This window comes from Berghia stephanieae, chromosome 7 (assembly GCF_034508935.2).
Source record: "Berghia stephanieae isolate SIO BIC M18660-M18661 chromosome 7, UCSD_Bste_1.3, whole genome shotgun sequence".
NCBI lineage: Eukaryota > Metazoa > Mollusca > Gastropoda > Nudibranchia > Aeolidiidae > Berghia > Berghia stephanieae.
This window is the reverse complement of record NC_088366.1, coordinates 30,919,455-30,941,892: the sequence shown is the minus strand read 5'-3', so window position 1 is coordinate 30,941,892 and position 22,438 is coordinate 30,919,455. Positions and strand designations below refer to the sequence as shown.

The 22,438-nt window shown below is 34.9% G+C and overlaps 1 protein-coding gene across 1 annotated transcript in view; it reads left to right on the top strand.

The window, feature by feature from the left end:
• Positions 1 to 22,438, top strand: part of LOC144977054 (5-oxoprolinase-like) — a 73,583-nt gene that overhangs the window by 9,457 nt on the left and 41,688 nt on the right. Inside the window, exons 6-18 of the mRNA XM_078921781.1 lie at positions 738 to 805; positions 1,926 to 1,978; positions 3,012 to 3,124; positions 3,634 to 3,722; positions 4,948 to 5,065; positions 6,901 to 7,043; positions 8,087 to 8,218; positions 8,902 to 9,014; positions 9,723 to 9,805; positions 19,764 to 19,845; positions 20,734 to 20,889; positions 21,801 to 21,939; positions 22,160 to 22,272. Coding sequence (XP_078777907.1) covers positions 738 to 805; positions 1,926 to 1,978; positions 3,012 to 3,124; positions 3,634 to 3,722; positions 4,948 to 5,065; positions 6,901 to 7,043; positions 8,087 to 8,218; positions 8,902 to 9,014; positions 9,723 to 9,805; positions 19,764 to 19,845; positions 20,734 to 20,889; positions 21,801 to 21,939; positions 22,160 to 22,272 — 1,402 coding nt within the window. The remainder of the gene's footprint in view (positions 1 to 737; positions 806 to 1,925; positions 1,979 to 3,011; positions 3,125 to 3,633; positions 3,723 to 4,947; positions 5,066 to 6,900; positions 7,044 to 8,086; positions 8,219 to 8,901; positions 9,015 to 9,722; positions 9,806 to 19,763; positions 19,846 to 20,733; positions 20,890 to 21,800; positions 21,940 to 22,159; positions 22,273 to 22,438) is intronic.

Sequence of the window (22,438 nt, the reverse complement as noted above, 5' to 3'; positions counted from 1 at the left end):
GTGGGTTAAATAGGGTTAAACTAAGACATGTCACTGACCACAGGCAGTTACAGATGTGAGTGCTGTTACAAAAGGATGCCTTATGAAATTAAGGAACAGATACTGGTGTAAGATAAAGAACTGAACAAGTGTGTATGAAAGGTGCCAGACAAAGCAAGAGAGAAAAATACAAAAAAAAAAAAAAAAAAAAATCAGTCGACCTCAACCCTCGAGGCTCTACCTTAATACCAACAAAGTGATGAGGAAGTGAGAACTGCGAGTTTGATGCCATTAACAAAATACTATTATTGCTTTACCTGATAGTTTTATTCTGGTTTCTCTGTTTACCCATCAATGATTGAACAGCTGATTCAGTTAGATCTGATGAAATACCAGCAATCTATCAAATGGGTATCAATCGATTTGTACTTATTTGCAGGTCTGATAACTCAAATTTTTATGGGCTCATTGTTGTAATGGAGATACTCTCAAACAAATGCAAAATGTCATCCATTACAACAGTATTAATTCAGGTCTATAATTGCGTTTGGTTATCAGACCTTCAAATATGTTCATGAAAAATCAATCAATTGTCATTGTACAAAACCAAGAATAGATTCGGACATATTGGTCTAATGACTCTGAAAGAGTTCTTTTTCTTTTCATCTTCTACATTTATTCCAACAGTATGTATACAACTTGAATGCCTAATCAAATTGATTACAATATGGTTTTGTTAAAAAAATAATATTCTACAGCTTGTGCGGATGCTTACTTGACCCCTTGTATAAAGAAGTACATAGAAGGCTTCAGGGAAGGACTAAAGGTATTACACACTTTGTATTCTTATCATCATTATTGCTTTATATTTATCTTTTTTTTTTACACTTGACATTTTACATCAAAACTGGCACCAAAGTATCCAGCAACACACACACACACACACACACACACATCTCTCTCTCTCTCTCTCTCTCTCTCTCTCTCTCTCTCTCTCTCTCTCTCTCTCTCTCTCTCTCTCTCTCTCTCTCTCTCTCTCTCTCTCTCTCTCTCTCTCTCTCTCTCTCTCTCTCTCTCTCTCTCTCTCTCTCTCTCTCTCTCTCTCTCTCTCTCTCTCTCTCTCTTCATTTAATTTGGTTACAAATATAGTATATAAGTACACTGAAAACAAAAATAGTATTATCTATCACTTTGAAATACACCAAACACATCAGCTCCTAACTTTTCAAAATTTTTAGTCTGAGGGTGACGATGGGTGATCATTAAAGAAAAGGATTATTGAGCTTGTGATAATTTCCTTTATAAAGGTAGATAAATGTATTTATTTTGCTTTATTTCAGTTGTTAGGTTTTATTTGAATACTCTGATTTTGTTTATTTATCATATGGTGTATTCAAATAGGTAGGTCAATTCAAAACCTTTACACATTTTTTGGGGGGAAAACCCCACCAAACAAAAAATGAAAACTAAAATATCTATAAAAGTATACCTTAATTATCTTGGCCACATTTATAATCAACTTCAACTTTTTTAAATATTAAATAATATCAAATGAAATTGTAACTATGAGTACAGATAATGGGTGAGAAGGTAACGTTTAATGGTAAAAGTAAGCAAGGTTATTGTATTACATTTGCAACATTGCTTACTTTTACCATTAAACGTTACCTTCTCACCCATTATCTGTACTCAAAGTTACAATTTCATTTAATGTTATTTAATATTAAAAGAAGTTGAAGTAAATGTGGCCAAGATAATTAAGGTATACTTTTATAGATATTTTAGTTTTCATTTTTTTTTCACATGCTTTATCTTATGAAAATTCTTCCCTCTCCTTTTTTTTCACCTTCATTTTTTAAAAATGGAAATTTATTGATGTATTTAAGTTTTCATAGATGTTTAACTCTTCATTAAAATTAAACACCGGTGCATATGTGCAATTCCAGGATACCAAAGTTTTATTCATGCGTTCTGATGGAGGACTTACACCTATGGAAAGGTAAAAAACAATCTGTTTTATTATTAAACAAAAATATTGATATGATTGAACTTTATTTCATAACTTTGCCTTAATTATTTGTGCAACATGTATGGAATTGTCAGCTGTCGTCAAGTACTGAGTATAAGTATAATTAATTTTCAGTGTATTTGCTATAGCGTTTGACTGATCAGTATTGACCAATGCTTGATTCTATGCTATATTTTTTTCCCCTCTTGGTCTTCCTAATGAATAGGGATGTCCTTCAGAGCCATGAGCCCATGGAGCTGGAGTTTATCCCGGTCCCGGTTTTTATAGCATGAAATGAACAATAGCAATTGCTTGCTACCCGTTTGGTAGGACGCTAGGCTATCACAAAGTACTTCAAGCCAGATCTAACAGACCCAGCTACCCAATCACTGCAGGGTGAAGGGGAGGGGGGGGGGGGGGGGAAGAGAGAGAGAGAGAGATCAGAAACAATCTCGACTTGACCCCAGATCAAACTTGGTCCCTTTTTGTTTGTCAAGCAATTGCTCTACAAACTGAGCTATCATTGAATGGTAATACTGGGCCTAATTTGATTTAACAGAAATGTAGTAATTTGTAAAAAGTCTAAGATAGATACAGGCTATAGATGCCTTTTTTTTTGTATTTCAAAGCACCTCCACATTTGTTTTTTACAACTTGATATTGACATCTGAAAATATGTTGTTTTTTTAAAATCACAAAATGTCATCTCATTTCCAGAGGTCAATGCCACTCAAATGGGGTAGCACTCAATTCACAAGCAAATTTTCTAGTTTGAATCCAGGTGGAGTCAGGTTTATTTTTTCTGACCCGTATGTCCAAACAAATCTAATAGGGTGGTAGCTTGTCTGTTAAAATTTGGCTGAAAATATCTTGTAATGGATTAATGCCCTATTGAAAGGGTAACAAGCAATTTTTATTGTCCATTTAGTGTTACGGATACTGGAATAAACTCAAAGCGATTTAGCTAAATAGCTCTGATTGTATACTCTTACTTTGTTTTTTTTTACATTTCTGTTGACTTTAGGTTCATGGGTTGTCATGCCATATTGTCTGGGCCTGCAGGAGGTGTGGTAGGCTATGCCCAGACTACCTTTGATGTTGAAAAAAATGTTCCTGCAATTGGATTTGATATGGGAGGTAACTATTTTATTCAGATTTACAATTTTCAATCTCGCTCTCTTGAAAATGATTTTAGAAACTTTTGTTATCTTATCTTCAGAGAATATGAACTGTTTCCAGTTTGTTTCTGTTTTTATTTTATTTTTTTTTGTTTTTTTGTTTTAATTGGAGACATTTATGATTTTGCAATTGATAATTTGCTTCCCAAAGTGTCAGGATTTCAAATAATATTTTACTTATTTTCCACTGCACATAGTTATTTTGGCTGGGCACATTTCATATAGAAATGTTTATTTCTATGTAAACTTGACTGTAAAATCAGGAGTAGTGATGGGAATTATTTCTCTTTCCTTTCTTTTTATAATAAGTTTCCGATTTAGGTGTTAAAAAAAACAAATTGGGAGTACATCTTAATTTATCAAGATTGAAAGTCCAACATAATTTTTTTTAAAAAGGTGTTTTGTCAGTGTATATTGATTTATTCATATTCATAATTTATACCATATTTATTCAATATCAACTTGCAGGAACGTCAACTGATGTAAGTCGATACTCTGGTCATTTTGATCATGTGTTTGAGACAACGACAGCCGGTATCACCATTCAAGCCCCACAGGTAACTACCATGTTAGCCTATATTGCCCTGGAAATTTGAAAAAAATAAAGGCTGTCCTGGAAAATACGGAAGTTTACGTTTTGTCCCAGAAATAAAATTCGACCATCATATTACCACCTGGAATTAATGCAATCATGAACTACTATGATATCATCATCATCATCATCATCCCCACCATCACTACTACTACAACTAAAATATCATCATTATCATCCATATCACCACTACTTCAACTACCACCAACACATCATCATCCCTGCCACCACTACTACATAAGCTACCAGCACATCATCATGCCTATCACCGCTACTACAAACACCTACCACCACTACTACAACACCTACCACCACTACTACAACAACTACCACCACTACTACAACTACCACCACTACTACAACAGCTGCCACCACATCATCATCCCTACCATCACTAGTACAACAGCTACCGCTATACAATCATCCATACCACCACTAATACAACTACCACCATATCATCATCCCTACCACCACTACTACAACAACTACCACCACACCGTCACCTCTATCACCACTACTACAACCACCCCCACCTCCACACCATCAGCCATCAACAAACCATATAATTTGGAAATTAGGTAAGCTATTCTCTCTCACAATGGTTTGAGAAAAATATCCTTTTTTTTGTGGTCAGTCATTCTCACCAGTGGTGGTGTCATCTTGAGGAGTTACCCAAGTAATATTATATTATTAAACCAGTGAGGATACTCCTTTTGTTGCAAGCAGATTAGTAACTGTTCTTATAATTACCGCTAGCACTATCGTAAACATATTCTCTTGATATAAGACGTTTGATTGTCTTTTAAGTCATTACTATTGCACAAACGTATTGTTCCTGAAATTTGGGGTTTTATCTGTAAAATGTCCCTGAAATTTGATATTGAGCATAGGCCTGCCTGCCCTTGTGACCTTAAGATTGAATGTTCAAGTCCCACTATTGACAGTGCACAGTTGAGTCATTGAAAGAGGCTCTTTATTCACATTTTCTTTTCATACTCAGGTGTAAAATAAGTACCTCTCCATTATCAAGGTTTTCTTGGTTGAAAGAAAGTAATAATAGTGTCTTATAGGCTACATGTCTTGTCCAACATGTCAGTGATGCTCAACGCTTGGGACCTGTTTTTAATATATTTTGAGCTCATTGAGTAGATATTGCACTACATGAAAAAATATATGTAATTTTTTTCCAGCTGGATATCAACACTGTAGCAGCCGGTGGAGGATCCATGTTGTTTTTCAGAGCAGGAATGTTTGTGGTTGGACCTGACTCGGCGGGAGCTCATCCTGGACCTACTTGTTATATGAAAGGTATGCATAGGATGTAGCAGACAATGTAGTAAGGATAATCAAATATTGGTATATACATATTAATATTACATATATCAGTGTGAACTGTTTTCCGTGGATAAGCCGAAAACCACAATTTTGGAGTCTCTACAGTGATGTCTGTACTTATTTTTGTGTTTGTGTGTATAATTGCAAAAAATGTTAGCATTTTAGCACATCCCTGAAAGGAGTGATCCTGAGCATGCATCTAGGTCTAGGTTGACTTTTAGTTTATATGGTTTTCTTTTTGAATTTGTTCCCTTTTTTTCTTGTTGGCACAAACTCAATATCTCTGATTATTTGTCTGTCCCACCTTTCTCTTTGTACTGATTTGACCTTTGTGTCCACAGGGTTGTATTAGTGAGAGAGGAAGGAACCTCTCTGTTGGCTGGAGAATTCCACTCTTGCTATTTCTCACCCTTCATATGTTTTGTCCCTCATCACATTCCTTTTCATCCTTGTCTGGAACTTTTGTCAAAGTTCTTTAGGTCTGCAGAGCTCGTCTTCACATTTGCTTTTTTTCGTGTTCAACTTGTAACTAAAAGGTTCTAGTCCCATTATGGGTGGCACAAAGTCCTTGGAAAAGGCTCTTTACCCACACATTTAAAAAAAAAAACATAATTGGGTGTAAAAGGAATACCTGGTAGGTTACAGAGTTGTCTGTTGAAAAGAAGATATAAATGTGTCTTTAAGGCATCATTTATAGTCTTATACCATCAGAACCATGGCATCACCACGGTTATAACCACCATCACAGCATTGTCACTGCCATAACCACTACCACACCACTTCGTACACCACCACCACCAATAGAGCACCATCGCTACAACAACCACCTCCTCTTCTACAGGCATCAATACTACACATGCAGACAAAATACACTTTTTTGATAAAAAATACACTGTTTAGGGTCATAGAATACCCTTTTCATTCTGGGAAGGTTGGCAGGTCTGCATCATGCCTTGTCAGACATTTTTAATAGGTGGTGTCTTTTTTCCTCCGATATCTGTTTCCCAACTTGCTTTCTGTTTTTGTCTTGACATGAGATTTCTTGGTTTTGTCCTGACCCTGGCTGGAGTCCCTGACTCTAACGCAGTCATAGTTTTGGGAGATGATATTTTTTTCCTAGTATATAATCTATGTTATGTACTGTTATATTTTGTATGTTGAATATAATGATTTGAAAGCATTTGCATATAATACTTTTGAATAATGACACTCCTTTATTTAGATCACAATTCGATTTATTGTAGATAGCAAATGATGAAACATTTTGCAGAGAAGACGTAAGGGACAAACATATTCTTCAACAACCAAATAGAAGCTAAGTGAACTTAGTAATAGTAATAGTAATAATATGATAATGGTAATAACTGTTTCTTTTATTGGGATCTTATGCTTCTGTCTAGTTGAGACTTTTAGGTGATCTCACACTAAGAACACTGCTCTTGCCTGTTTGAATCATTCTTTTTTGTCTTAAATTTTTGTGTGCTTTTAATCGTAAATCTAGAATTATTTTACTATCTTATTTTCTTCCTTTTTACTTGTGCTGAAATGACCTAAATGTGTTGCAATCGCTGTAAAACCCTTAAAAAGTAGCAAAGTAAACGAATCTACTTTAACTATTTCCCTTCGTCTTCCTTTTGCCAGGAACGTGTGACCTAAGAATGTTGCAGGCACTAAATCCATCTAATTTCTCTTTTGTATTGTGTACCATCTTCTCTCTTCTTAGATGCTGAAATGACCTGAAAGCATTTTTCTAATTCAAACTCTGGTCATTTAAGGTTTTAACATAAAGACTTTTGTGCTCCATTAAGGTGGTCCCCTGACAATCACAGATTCCAATCTTTGCCTTGGTCGTCTGCTACCAGAATATTTTCCGCACATTTTTGGAAAGAATGAAGACCAACCTTTGGATAAAACTGCAACGCTTAAGGAGTTTGATGCTCTCATGAAAGAGGTTTGTTGAATAACATTGGGAGATGTTGTCAGTTTCTATTTTTTTATCCTATCGAAAAATGCCAGTTATGGTTGACAAATATTTTCTAATTATTGGCTTACTCTTTGATGTTCAAAAAAAAAAAAGAATTAGGAGACAAAAAATGATTGATTTCACCTTTGGAGTTTAATGTTAGTGCTCTACTTATTGATCTTGTCTGGACTTTTCTGGCACTCATATTATCTACCATTCAATCTGGTAACTTGTCTGTGAAAACTGTGAAAACCAGAAGTCAAATTTAAAGTCAGAACTTTACATACATGATGTATTGTACTGAGGAGAATTTGTGTAGTTTCTTTCTCTGAGAAATGCCCATATTTTCTATTACTTAATATTTTGGCTTTACATTAAATTTTCAGCTCCCAGTTCACGGTAACATAATACCAAATATAGGTGGTTGGTCACATATATTTAGTCAATGCAGACAAATTTAACAAATACTGAAGATATAACTAAAGAGACCTTTTTTCTGATTGAACATTAAACTTTTAAAAAAGCCCCCCCCCCCCCCCCCCCCCCCCCCCAAAAAAAAAAAAAGACGAAATAAAAAAAAAACCCACCAAAATTTGGCCACATTGATTGGGTGAATTGATCTTTATGCATGATGTAACACTGCGTCATTGCCCTTACATCTTTTCAAGCTTTTTTAGATAGTTGCTGTTATATCCATAGAGGAGAGTTTTATCCAGTATTCTGTAACTTTGATATGCAATTGCTCGTACATAATGGATTTCAAAATACATTGGTCTGATCTAACAAACATAGCTACTCCCTCACTGAACAGAGGCATCAAAATAAAGAAATCCAGTTTACAGTCATCTTCACTCGTTTTTATCTAATAATTTCCACTTTTGTCACAACTTACTTGTTGGTATCAAACTTTTGAGTAAGAATTTGTTGTTGTTTTTTTGTTTTCTTTAAATAAAGGCGGGGGGCGGGGGGGGGGGGGATGAGTATGTTAAGATTATGAATAAAATCTTTTTTAATTTTAATTTCCTACCCAGACCAATACGTTTTTGAAGCAGCAATCAGAAGACATTTCCCATTTCAAACCTATGTCTAGAGAAGAGATTGCTTTAGGATTCATTCGAGTTGCCAACGAGACCATGTGTAGACCTATCCGCGCTCTTACACAAGTGAGTAAAACTTGCCGTTTATGAAACCATAAGATCCATGGGGCCAGAATTTATTCTAGATTTTGAAGTGTTGAATTGATAGCAACAATCACTGCTACCCCTCTGATAGAACAATAGTTGCAAAGTACTTTCCACAAGATGTAATGACCCAAATGAATAAATGAAGCTGTGTACAAAATGTCTTTTCAAAGATTATACGTTCCACGTGCTTAGTCTCTGGCATGAACATGTGGACCAAAATTATTTAGGTTATATTACATGTTCAAGACCGTCCTGCTTCACCACAGCAACACATGTCAAGTCTATGTCCAGGGAAAAAATTACTATAAGATTCATTTTGCTATTCATGATGTTATTGAGACCATGTGTAGACATATATAAGCCTTCACACAAGTTAGAAAAACAGTTAATTCTTATTTTCTTTTCTCTTTCGCCATTTATAATCTGAATTATACACCTGAGAAAATTAAAAGAATATACAATGAATACCGAATATTCTCACAATTTGGTCTGCATTGGGCCCTATTTTTTCTGCTTAGAACCATCCTTTCTAATGTTAATGCAGATGATGCTGATAATTAGGATGATGAAGATGATGACGGTTTAAGAAATTGTATTAATCAAAATTTAACCAATCACTTTCTGAGATGAGATGCATATTGATTTTTTAATCTTTTTCCTAGGCTAAAGGTTACGACACATCCCGACACATTCTGGCATGTTTTGGTGGGGCAGGAGGTCAACACGCCTGTGCTATAGCACGCTCATTGGGCATGGACACTGTCTTCATACACAAGTATGATCATTTATAATCAGATTGATTTTGCTTCTATCCCTATATTGGGTTGACCACCTGGAAAATATCATCCACCAAGCACTTAACTAGAACTCACAAGCAAGAACATGAGATAGGATATAAGAATACTGTGTGGCTTTGTGCTCTTGTAGTATGACACTCGACTTTTGACCTCAAGTTCTGCTGTGAGCGGTGCAAAGTTGAGCCCTTTGAGAAGACTCTCCACTCACATTCCATTGCGTCACAGATGTAAAATCAGTACTTGGCCGGTAACAGCTTTGTCTCTGTTAGAAAAAATTGTAATAGTGCCTCGTAGACATTTTGTCTCATCTAACACATTGAGTTGTTGTTGGCTTGTGAGGCCTTGAAGAGTGCTTTGAACATGTTTAGTGAATATTTAGCTTTGTAAAAGCTCACATAGAAACTTTCAGACAAGTGTGACAATGACTTTACACGGACCCAATCATTTGTTGACATCTAGATCTCAGGATGAAAGAAAGAAAGATGTAATGGTTAAGTTCTTTCGCGTTGGATTGAGTTATCCTGAATTGGAATCTTATTGGGATGTTTAAAAATTGTTTTAAAATCATATTGGATCATGAAGATTTACTTTAGTTTATTTTGAATTATTCCTATTCTTTATTTGTGTCCTCGCCTGTCTTGCATGACTAATGTTGCTCCCTCTCTCCTTTTTAAATAATGGTTTAGATATGCTGGTATTTTGTCAGCCTTTGGTATGGCTGATGTTGTTTATGAAGCACAGGAACCCTCAGCTCTTTCTTATTGTTCTGGTGAGTATTATATTCCATTTATACAGATTAAATTGGTATATACAAATGTGTTGGAGGTCACATTTTGGCAAAATTCAGATCTTTTTCCTCTGATTTTATAACCATGTCTAAGAAAAGTGATAAAAACCTTGTATTTAAAAAAAAATATATAAATAAAAGCAAATCTGCTAAATCACCAATTTTGCTGTTTTCTCTAATCCGGATAAACAAGGGGAGCACAAGCATTACAATGATGTCAACACAAATGTGCCACCAATGGCAGACATAAATTTAACAGAGAAGGGTTTGACAGAGCTCATTCATAACATCAAAGAAGACATAGCAACGGGCCTTGATGAAGTACCTGCCAAGCTACTAAAATGATGTGCCTATCAAATATTGCCAGTATTGACTGTAATGTTCCAGAGTTCAATCAAACAAGGGAAGGTGCCTCGGGTGTGAAAGGAAGCAAGATTATCTCCATTATTCAAGAAAGGTGATGAAACAAAACCAGAGAATTATAGGACGGTCTCCATCACATGCAAATTACTGGAGCACGTTTCATTCAGCAATATCATAAAGCACTTAGAACAACATAAAAAACTGACAGACACACAGCATGGCTTCAGAAAGGAGCCCTCTTGTGAAACACAACTAACAACTTGCAACGACCTAGCAGAAAACATGAATCAACCCCAAACAGATGCTATCTTATTAGACTTAATTAAAGCATTTGATAAAGTCCATCACCATACTCTGGCTATTAAACTGCAGAGATATAGAATCATGAGTAACACACATGACTGGATAATTGATTTTCTCACTAACCATAAACAACAAGTTGGAATTGAAGGGGCAATCTCAGAGTCAGCTCAGTACTATCAAGCGTGCCCCAAGGTACTGTTCTGGGTCCCCTCTTGTTCCTTATCTGCACCACCAATGTAGGTACCACAAACGCAAGACCCGAGCCGGTAGAATCTGACCGGCGAAGCACAGCATTTGGGTTTTCAGCCCCTGTTTACACGGTCCTAACTTTTTTAATATTCAATCAAATGAAATGAAATAAAAAGCCAATTAAAATAGTAAAATTCGTTTTCTCTATGAAGTGAGTTTTGTTTATGTTTTTTAACAGTTATAATATTATTAAAGGTGCTAAAGTATGAGGAAAATCCCATTTGTCAGTGGCCGGGAGTCTTCGCAACGAACCCGTCTCTTTTTGATTTTGATTTTGCTCGGACGCCGTTCGTCACACCCCAAAATGTCCCATACCATTGGAAAGGTCAGATTCTGACCTTTCATGGGATATCCGGTACGTTTTACTTGGTTCATGATGGCGTCGAGGAGAAGGCGAGAAACACGATCGCTCAGCTAAATTGATGCAATTCACAGGTCCATCTCTTTCCGACCACCTCTTCCCACCCATCATTTTAAAGCTTAAAACCTATTTTAATTAGAAATCAATGTTTTAAATGTATTTCATCCTTGGCGAATAAGCAAATTACGACCAAATCGCAACACCACATCACGTCATTTTTAACAATGGCGAAGAGCTAATGGAACAAGATCAGAGGGCACTGAGCCGGGTAGCGAAATACATCGACGGCCTTTACGTTGGATTAAACCCATGAGATTTAACAAAATTATCATTTATCGTCTTTAAAGGTGATTATATCCACTTTATATTGTTTTATTATCTCTTTATGTTATTATTTAGTCTAGAAAAAAATACAATCGATAGTAATTCCATGGTTAGGAAGCGGGGGAATTGAACGGACGGAATGGCCGAATCAACAGCCATTGACCGGAAATGGGCAAAGAAGCCTAACTACTAATGTAAACAAATTGAATCAGTGTATTATGATTGATTTAAATATAATTTGTCAAAGATACATAATTACACAAAAATAGGCAAAAATGTCATTTTAAATTTAATAGCAGTAAGACTAAAGAAAAGCAGACGTATCAATGGTGAATTAAGTAAAACAATGAGCACTGCTGAATGAATTGGTCAAAATCAATCGTCAATCTATTTTTTAAATGTTTTTTTTTTCAGTGGAATAACAAGAAATGGAGTGTGAATCAGGTCAAATAACTGATGAGAAAAGAAGCGAACTGCTATCAATGTCACGGACTATTGGTAAGTTATCCTATGTAGTTGCTTGTTTTTTTTATTTAGTTTTTTTTTCACTCCTATTTGCCTTTATTATTAATTGACAGATTTAGTGACCTGAAACTTGCATTTCATATGGTGACCCCTATGACTATATGAATTTAAAAAATGTTCTAAAATGGCCACTGACATTTATTATATAAATCATTAAAATACATGCCTAAATAAAACCTTTATGTCCCCCCAAAAATCAGGTGAGGGCCACTAGCCCATTTATCAGTTCACTGCTGGGGTGCCAAATGGACGTTTACCTAAGAACCTACTTACAAATGTCTTTGTAATATTTAATATGGTTTTTCTTTGTGTATAAGCTAATCAGTAACCCCTTCCATCCTCTCAACTCATAAGCTGAGCTATATTTCTACCTGTTAAGAGTGCGAGTATAAAAGTTTGTATGTAAAATGTCGACTTCAGTAAAATACAGCACTATACTCTATAGTTTGCCGTACTTGTTTGCGTCTTGTATTAACTTCCTTTTTTTTCAGAGTCAAACGGAACTCTACTGCAATGTACAGAGGCAACTATAACGTCAAATGGAACTGGAACACTTTCACTCTCAGAATTAGCTGGTGCTGTCGGTGAGTAAAGGTCATTTATTTAATTAATTTCAGGGACAAGAATTGGACTTAATTGCATAATCAAAGGAAGTGGATAATTGGTGTTTTAGACTTCATGGATGCTGAATTACTTTTTTATAATTTTAATTTTATTTTGCCAGGACAAAGACAGAAACCAAATTATAGTATACAATCCTTTAATTGGTAACAGAGTTCTATCCACCAACTATTGTATACTGGTTAAGGTCTTTTGACTTCTAATGGTTGTCAAGGAATTTTCTATTCTCTATTTGAACCAGTCCCCTTTGTTTAACTTTTTCTTTGGTGCTTTTAACTTCAAATCTACAACTACAACTTTTTTTTTCAGAATTGAATGAATCCCCACTATCAACTATTTCTACTTCGGATCATCTGCAGACAGATAACACTGATATGACAGGACCCATCACACTTTCTGAATTAGCTGGTGTTGTAGGTAAGTAGAGGTCAATCAATTGTATGAATGTCAATAGGCTTCAGCATTAACTGATGAGAAATACTACATGATGTTGTACAACGACAATTGTTCATGATAACTTAGAGATTAAGGTGTTTCTTGATATGGGAAAGACCCTGGTTCAAGTCTTGTCCAACAGCATTTTTTTATATCGTGACTAACCCTTGGGCAAAGTTATTTTCATACAGTGCCTAGGAGTAGCAGTAGCTGCAGTGGTATGCGAATTTGGAGTGGTTCTTATGAAAAGCTAAAAATAAAAACAAATTTCCCCCATGTCAGTCCAAATAATGGAATTATTTTTATATTAAAAAAAAATATTACAATTACAATTTTTAAATGTGCTGTAATCGGTGATCCTGGTTTTTTAAAAAATTATTTCTAACACACTTTGGCCTTCTATTTTTGCAGATGACAGCAATTACCAAGCTATAAGAAGACATTTTCTTAAAGAAGGGAAAGGCAGGCCACCTACTTTACCTACAGTGCAGTTGCAAAACAAGCTCCTAATTCAACTATACTTCATCAAAGAGGAGAGAAATGGCAGCTATAATGAGGTATATATTAAATTTTGCATTTTCTGATCAATTTTCTTGTTTTATTTAGTTTTAGGAATACAGTGGTTGACAGATAATGGGGCAACGTGGCTCAGCGGTACAGTCTTTGCTTTGTACCTGAAAAGTACAGAGTTTAATAACCAACCGCTGTACTGTGTGGTCTTGAGCAAGTCACCTCGCCCTATCTCAATTTGCAGCATTGCACTGCGGCTAACGTCTGAGTTATTCTAGTCTTCCCTTGGAGTGGACTGTGGAGACAAATTTCCCCTATGGGATGGATAAAGGGAATTTTATTTTAATCTATTTTGATGGAACCTTAGAATATTTGGTTAAACAGCATAGAGGGAGAAATTACAATGTAAGAATGTCTAAGAGCACTGCTTTTGTCATATCTTCACTCTCATTGTCATTGAATAGGATACAAGGATAAGCCAATCAAAATAAAGTTTGAATAGAATTGGTATTAATGGCTCTATAATTTGAACATTTTTTTTTCCTATCTCTCTAAATCTTACTCCCTGTTTAGTTGAATAGATTTTATTATCTTTTTTTCCCCCTTATTTTACAGCTCAAGATGTGGTTGGAGAAATTGGTGCCAGAAACTTCGGCTGTAACTGTGGGACGTATCAAGCACCGTATCACAAGTCTTTGGAAACCGTTTCATCCGGGTCAAGGGACCAATGCACGAGACTATTGACTCAGCAATATGACTTCCATGCCTTAGCGGAACCACTCCAAGCTCTCGGTTTAACAAGACTTCATTTGGAGGATGTAAATGAATTTACAGGTACACCGAAGGACAACATATCTTGTGAAATTGTTATTGCTCTCGAAAATTTTCGATCTTTAAGAAAAGCCCCATCTACCTTTGTTAACAAGTGGATAAGTAGGTTATGTACTCCTTGTCAAAATTTCTCACAGAAACAGCTAACAAACAAGGTGTCAAAACTAATAAAACAACATAAGAATTTGAGCAAAAGAAATGATAGTGTAGGTAAAAAAGTTCTAAACGAAAGTCTATTTTTTGAAAACAGTGTAGGTGCCAAACCCCTAGTTCAATGCAATGGTTGCGTTGATTTGAAAGATTCTGTAAAAAGTAGAGACAATTTGATAAAAATGTTAGAAGACAAAAATGCAAAATCTGAAATAAATCTTGCCGAGTTACAGTCAACCACCTGCATATTGAAAGATGAAATAGCTTCCAATTTTAATTGTAAAGTAGAAAAGTTACAGGTTGTAGAAGAAAATCGGGCACTAAAAAGAAAATCAAAGGTTTTAGAGGACGAATTAGCAGACATACAGAAGTCGAGGACATACAAAACCAATCATAAGTTAAAAAGGGATAATAGAGCTTTAGTTAATAAAGTAGAGGATTTGCATTCTGAACTCAATCAGTTGAAAGATAAGACTTCACATACTAATCTTGTAAATCTAAAGCGCCAACTAAAAAATGAACAGTCTCAGAAATGTAAGTGGAAGACAAAGTATGCTAAATTGCAAGACAGCTTGGTTCATGTCAATGAGTCTTTTCCTTCAGACGAACTTCCTGCATCTGAAATAAATCTTAGGGATTCGAAATATAACAAATTCAGTGCAGATGTTCGTCTAACTTATATGGCACTGGCAGGAGAAGCTGACATACCTGCCTCAAAATGTAGTCAAGTTGTAGACATAGTCAGCACACATCTACACAAGAAGCAGCTGAAAGGACTTCCTTGTACTTCATCAGTTCTGAACATGGCTGATGAGGGACACCACATTGCAAAGCAGCACATTGCCGATAAATTGACAGCTTGTGGACATTTTATCTTTGCCAGCGATGGTACAAGCCGTCAAAAGAAACATTTTATGGAAAGGCATGTGATACTTGACGATGGAACAACACTTTCCCTTGGATTTACTGAGATTGCCTCTGATGATGCGAAATCAATGTTGGAGCAGGCGGTGGATATTTTGGAGGAGATAGTGGACAGCAAATTAGATGACGACGAGACATGCAAGGATGAAATTTTCATTGAAATTTTAAAGAGGATGAAGGCATTGATGTCAGATAGGGCAGCCAACATGAAAAAGTTTGACAAGTTATTTTATGAACTAAAGGAAGAGAAGCTTGGACCCGATGATGCGAGCACCCTATTTCTTTATTGTAACGCACATTTTTTACTTGGGCTTTCCAGCGGCACAGAGAATGTATTGAGAGGATTGGAGGAAGAAGTCTCACTGCCAGGCACTCAATTTGGTATTCCAAATTTGTTTTTTGGACAGCTAGCAAGTCTTGGTTTAATAAGATGTGCAGCTGACGTTTTTGGACCGAGAGGAGACGATAAAAATGGATGTCGTGAGGAATGGTTAGCCTACTGCTCCCAAAAAAATGTTATATCAAAATTCGACAGCTACAGGGATAATCGTTTCAATAACATTTTTGAAAATGCATCTGCCCTCATCTTCCATAGAAATCACATTGCAGACTTTTTAGATAATTATTGTTCAAATAGCAATCGCAAATTGACTTCAATTCGGACAGCTATGGACATTACTGATTTGATTACCACCATATTGGCAGTGTCGACTTTAAATGAAGTCTTTACCCGTCCCTACTGGGAATTAATGAACAGCTCCACACCATATTCAGAATTTGCACAGTATGTACAAAAAATGCATCAATTTCTTCAATTCTGCACTACTGCCTCCGGCCATATTCTTAATGACCTGCAACCCGTCTTTATGGACTTTGGAAACCACTGTTCCCTCAACTTTATTAAGTGCCATTTGATGAATGAACATAACGATAAAGAACTTTTCGCTAAGACAATAAGCACCTTGACATTGAAAATGTTGGAAGTATTGGAGAGGCAGTTGGGAGAATTTTTAGGGGATGGAATCTTTGCTGGCGTGATACCTCCTCAGCAAAAAGTTATTCTGGACAAGTGCCCACTCACAAACTTGACTGGAGAGCGACTGTTTGGAGATTTCGACTATGATATTTCAAAACGTCGACATTCATCGACTCACCACAGATCATTTATCAATATGTGGAAGCATAATGGTATTATGAAGTGGCTTAAGAATAAAAGCACCAGTGACCAACAAAGGATTCTTAAAAAAGCTCAGAGTAGATCGAAGTTGTTAAGAAAAGAACATAGGGAAGCAGTAGAGAGAGAGAAAGAGAAAATTCAAAAGAAAATTGAAGAAAATGCCCAAAAAAAGAACCAAAAAGAAATATTAGATTTAGCACAAAGAAATAAAGTTCTTGACTCCATCTTAAAGAATGGTTATTGCGATACGACGGAGGCCCTTCAATGTTTAGCAATGAATGGAAATGTTGAAGATCTGAAAAATCAAATAAGATATAGAAAAATATTTAGGAACCAAAAAGATTTAAAATTGACTGGTTCTAAAAGTGATCTGGTTCAAATATTATATGATTGTATAAGCTCTTCCTCATGTTCAGCAGGGGTTTAACCTTTTTTTTTTTTATTAAACTTAAACATAATTATAAATCTTAACCTACCATGATAATGATAGCTACAGTTTTTAAATAGATTATTCGGTGAATATACAGATCGCAATTAATGGCTTTGTTTTGTTTTTTTGGTGCATCTTTTTGCTATGTCTATCTTGAAATACATGGCTTGCAACTCATCTTATTAATATAACTTAATTGATGCACCTTTATGCATTGCTGTCTTTGTGATTTAGTAAATTGCGCTTACGATTGTTTCTTAAAAATCCAATTTTATTGACATAGTTTGAAAGTATGTATGATGTGGAATTTGTTTGCAAGGCTTTTTAACACATAGGCCTTTTAAAGCCATTATCAATTGTGTTTACATTATTTATCTAACTTTATAAATGTATTTTTTATGATTTTTTTTCTGAATGACCCGGTCGCAGTTCATACTAAAAAATCTTATTTAATCACTTCATTTTATGAATTATTCAGGACATGTATGATTTTATACTGGTATAACTTTTCTTTTGTCAAATAGAGCTTTCCAAGATCTTTAATATGGTATAAAACTTTTTATTGTGGGTTAATTAGTTATTTTTAAATAATTTTTCAAAAATAGTCGCTAAAATTGGTTTTTTCTCCTCCGATTTCTTCCAAACCGTTGAATTAGGCCTTGATCTCATGTTTAACCATTGATTGCTTTAAAAATACTGGGTTTACAGGGCTACAAAAAATTAGCAATGTAGAATTATTAGTATAGATGAAATATTATTAGTTTCAAGTTGATTGAAATAATATTTTTACATTCCTATCGCGTCAAAAATGGCGCTGAGGACAATATTCTCTGAAAAATTGTGCATTTCGTTAATTTTTTCGTGATTTGAATGATTGCTGTAAGATAATTCCTTGTGTGTATGACTGCTTTTTCTTTTATTATGTTGCTATACAATTTGTGTATATATGTTTCTATTAGCAGTGAAAGGCTTTTGTAAATATTTTTCGAGTTATGGAGTGCTGAAAAAGGCATTTTCTCCAGCTCGCAGAATATCGCGAAATATTCAAAGTCCAAATATAAATAAAAATTCATATAAAATTCATTTATTGTCCGATTTTGTTCATTTTTTCTTTGCTTTTCTTGTATCAATGATACCTTCATTGTTATTTAAATAATATTGCAAAATTCTCATTATGAAAATTTAGTTTGTGGTACCTAACCAATGATTTGCCTAAAAGATTGTCGCCAGGAACTCAACTGAGACTATTTGCAGATGACAGCCTTTTGTGCAGAGCAATAAGGCAGAAGGAAGACTCATAAATTCTCCAGCAGGACCTTGATAACCTACAGTTATGAGAAAATCACAATTTCATGAAATTTCACCCACAAAAATGCCAAGTCCTGAAAATTACCAACAAAAGGAAGATAATACCATCAAAATATACAATACACAACATCACACTAGAAGAAGTCACCAAAGCAAAATATCTCGGAATAAACAACTGATTGACCTGGAAAGACCACATTGCAAAAATATGCAGAAAGGCAAACTCCAGACTGGGATTCTTGAGAAGAAACCTTTTTGACTGCAAAGAAAACATAAATTTATTAAAAGAGAAATGCTATAAATCTTTATAAACTCGAGTATAGCAGTACGGTAAGGGATCCCTATCACTCCTCCAAAATTAAGGAAATAGAAACCATCCAACAAAGAGCTATAAAATTAATTCAACAAAATCCTAGAAACAAATCAAAGCCATATATAACACCCCATTCGGAATCATTGAAGGAAAGGAGAGAAAACAATAAACTAAATATTTTACAAAATAAACTAAATATATTTTACAAAGGCCAGAAAAACCAGGTCAGGTTGCCATTACAGGGCCTCCAACCCAACAAGAGGGAACCTGGCAAATTTAGTTTGCTACAATTTAGGCTGGGCAGCCATCTTCACTCGTTTCTGCCCTCAACTATAATATTGTGGAACAACTTGGATAGCTCCCAGTAAAACAATTGTGAATGCTGAGCTGATGGTGGAAGTTTCAGCTTGAAGAGGAAGAAGAAGAAAAAGGTTATGGATATATTTAGGACTAAATTGTATAACACTCTATTGATTATAAAGCATCTAAAATTAATAAATCTTATAAGTAACAGTAAAATTCTTTTGTTTTGGGTAAATATAGATTTTTGAAATAAAATTTGAATTATTATTTTTTTCACAAAATATACAATTTTTTTTGTCTGTAGCTTGTGACGGGTTTATTAAACTTACATGTAAATGGTCGAGTAGTCTGCCAAAGCCACAGAGCCATGGAGCCAGAGTTTATCCCGGATTCTATAGTGCTCAATAGACAATAGTAATTGCCTGTTACCCTTTTGATACGACACTAGTCTATCGCAAACCACTTTCTGCCAGATCTAACAGATCAAGCTACACAATCACAGCTGGGTGGATAGGAGGGTCAGCAAAATATCTCGACTTCTCTCAGGATTGATCCTGTTATCTTTCCATGTGAAGCGATGCTGTACAAACTGAGCTACGGAGATCTCCCAAGTGATAAAGTTTCTCCAATATTAATACATACTATCACCTTGAAACGATTGTTTTGCCATATCAGATACAAATCTGTTGTCACAAAACAAAGATTAACAAAGAAATGATAAAGACAAATAAACAAAACGTTGTGAGAATTGAAGCAAGTGTGTGTTCTCTTTAATGTATGGAATAATTTCATTCATTTTCTTTAATTCCACAGAAAATTTCTCATTGTTAGATGAGCGAATTAAGACTTTAGAAAATCAGTGTCGACAGGAGCTACAGTCTCAAGGCTTTGATGGGTAATTTTGTTTTGATTTTTATAAACTCTGTCTATTGAAATCAACTTTTGCATCATTTTCCTGACCATCATTTATTTTATTTATTTTTTTGCCAACTGGTGGATGTTGTGAGTATTTTACCTAAACGCATAGTATCATTATTAAAATAGTAATCAAATAAAATGATTTGTAGCCCACCACTTCAAATCGGTGTTATGGTGTTACAGATTCCAAAAATTGAATTCATAGTAAAAATGATTAGGATTACAAAGTTTTAATTGGAGTGGTGTACAAAACTACATTCATTTTTGGCAATATATACTTATTTACTCAATCCTCATCAAGCCTTTGGGACGCATAAGAACTTCCATTTCTGTCTGTCAGCTGCATTGACACCGATGTTATTCCATGTTAGGCCAGCCTCTTTAAGATCTTTATTCATGGATCTTCTCCCGGTTTCTTTACAATGGGGTACATTAATTTAAATCAATTTTCAGAATTTAGACCCAAAAGTAAAAGTCATTTTTAGAATCTGGTTAGTTTACTCTGACATAGTATCAAATTGTAATGAATAATTACATACAAGAATGTTTATTGGTATTGCTGCATCATATGGTAAAAGGATGTAAGTGCTAATGTAAACAAAAATGAGTTATTTATATTATGGCGCACAATACTCTCTGGGTCATGTAGTAATGTACAATATAACACTATCAGAAATACAGAATTTTGAAATTGAAACATAAAACAAATCCTTTAAAAATTTCGAACACATGTCAGATCATAGCTCAAAACTAATTCCATAACGATTAAATCCTTTTATCATAAGACGGCAGATTGATATATATTATATATCAATTAGTTTTTTTAAACAAAGTTTCCATTCTTTCTTGTCTATTTCCACCAAAGCTCCAACATAGAGCTTGAACCATTCCTAAACCTTCGCTATGAGGGCACAGACTGTGCTCTGATGTGTACAGCAACTTGTTCCACCTCCTCAACCAATGGCTCTGGAAATCACGGTGGCAGCACCTATGGAGATTTCTATGCTACTTTTCTCAACAGGTGATATTACAATACTTATTATTCAATGTTTATTTTCACTTGATAAAAATTTTGCACTGGCATAGCTGCTAACTCTATGGCAAGAAATAATACCTGTGATTTTTTTTCCACTCCTTAATAGTTTGCTATTCGCTCTAAATTATATGGTATTTTTTATACTTTATAATCGCAATGCTAATAGTGTGTTTTCTGTTTGTTTGGGGGTTGTTGTTTTTTTGTCGTTGTTGTTTTTTTGTGTTTTTTTTTTTACATTATAAAGATTGTTGTACATACTCTACTTGATTTTTTATGACCAACTTGCCAACAGTTGTGTCTAGTAGAATAGTAGTCATTCTGAGAGTGCGTGCCATTCTCTATATATTTTAAAAATTATAATTTCTGAGGCTTTACTCTGAAACATTTGCAATTACAAGAACTCAGTAATTTTTAAAAATTACCCAGGGAGAGAGAAAGATGAGAGGGCCCGAATTGTGTACTTTTTCTCCAAATTTGGTGCTCTTTTCACTAACAAATCATAGAGCTCTTACAAATTAGACACCATATTCTGATAACTATGGTCCCTTTTTAGCTAGCTGATAAAAAACAAAAACAAAAAAAAAAAACACATGAAGAAAAGAAGATCAATCAGTCCTTTATATATACAGTTTCTGCAAGGGGCACTGGATTTTCCTCTTTCTGCTACCTGAAAAAAATGTACTAATGATTCTGTTTTTTTTTTGTTTTTTTTTTCATTTGATGAGAATGACAGACCTTGTAGGGTGCTTAAACTTAAGACATTTGAAAATATCATAGACTACTCTACAAAGTTTTTTAAAAAACTTGTCTACATTCAAAACAAAGAAAATCTTATTCTCTGTCTGGCATGAGTTGTTTAGGCAAATAAATATGCTGTTTACTTTTCACTTTTGCAGGTATCAAACAGAGTTTGGTTTCACTCTGAAGTCCCGTAAGGTCTGTGTTGATGATATCCGTGTGAGAGGGGTGGGCAAATCTCAGACCCTCTCCCAGAACAAGATTGCTGAGGCAGTTGGAGAACCTGTTGCTGAGAAGGTAGAGCTTGAAATTTGCATCATAGCTTACGGCATGTGATGATATAAGATGCAAGCTATACATAAATTGTGTCTTGTCCTACATGATAATTGTTGCTGCTGACTTGGGACAAATTTAGTAGATAACATTGCGATGTATAAAAGCTCATAATTTTGTTTGATTTAAGGTTTTGGTAGATTTTATTTGTTTATGTAGATATAAAACAAATATTCCCTTCCAGACTGTTTCATGTTGGTTTGAGGAGGGTTGTCTAAATACCCAGGTCTTTGTACTAAAGAAGCTACAAGCAGGACACCAAATCCCTGGCCCTGCCATCGTAATTGATGCCAACAGGTATATTTAACTATTCATTACCTTAAATCCATCAACATTTTCTCTTGTCTTTGATTACTACTGTTCTGATCAAACTTGAAAAAACTATCCATCATGGCCTTTATCCAGGTACAAATTCACATTGGCAGATTAGTGAGCACGTAATACCAAATTCTGGAGGTGTCTA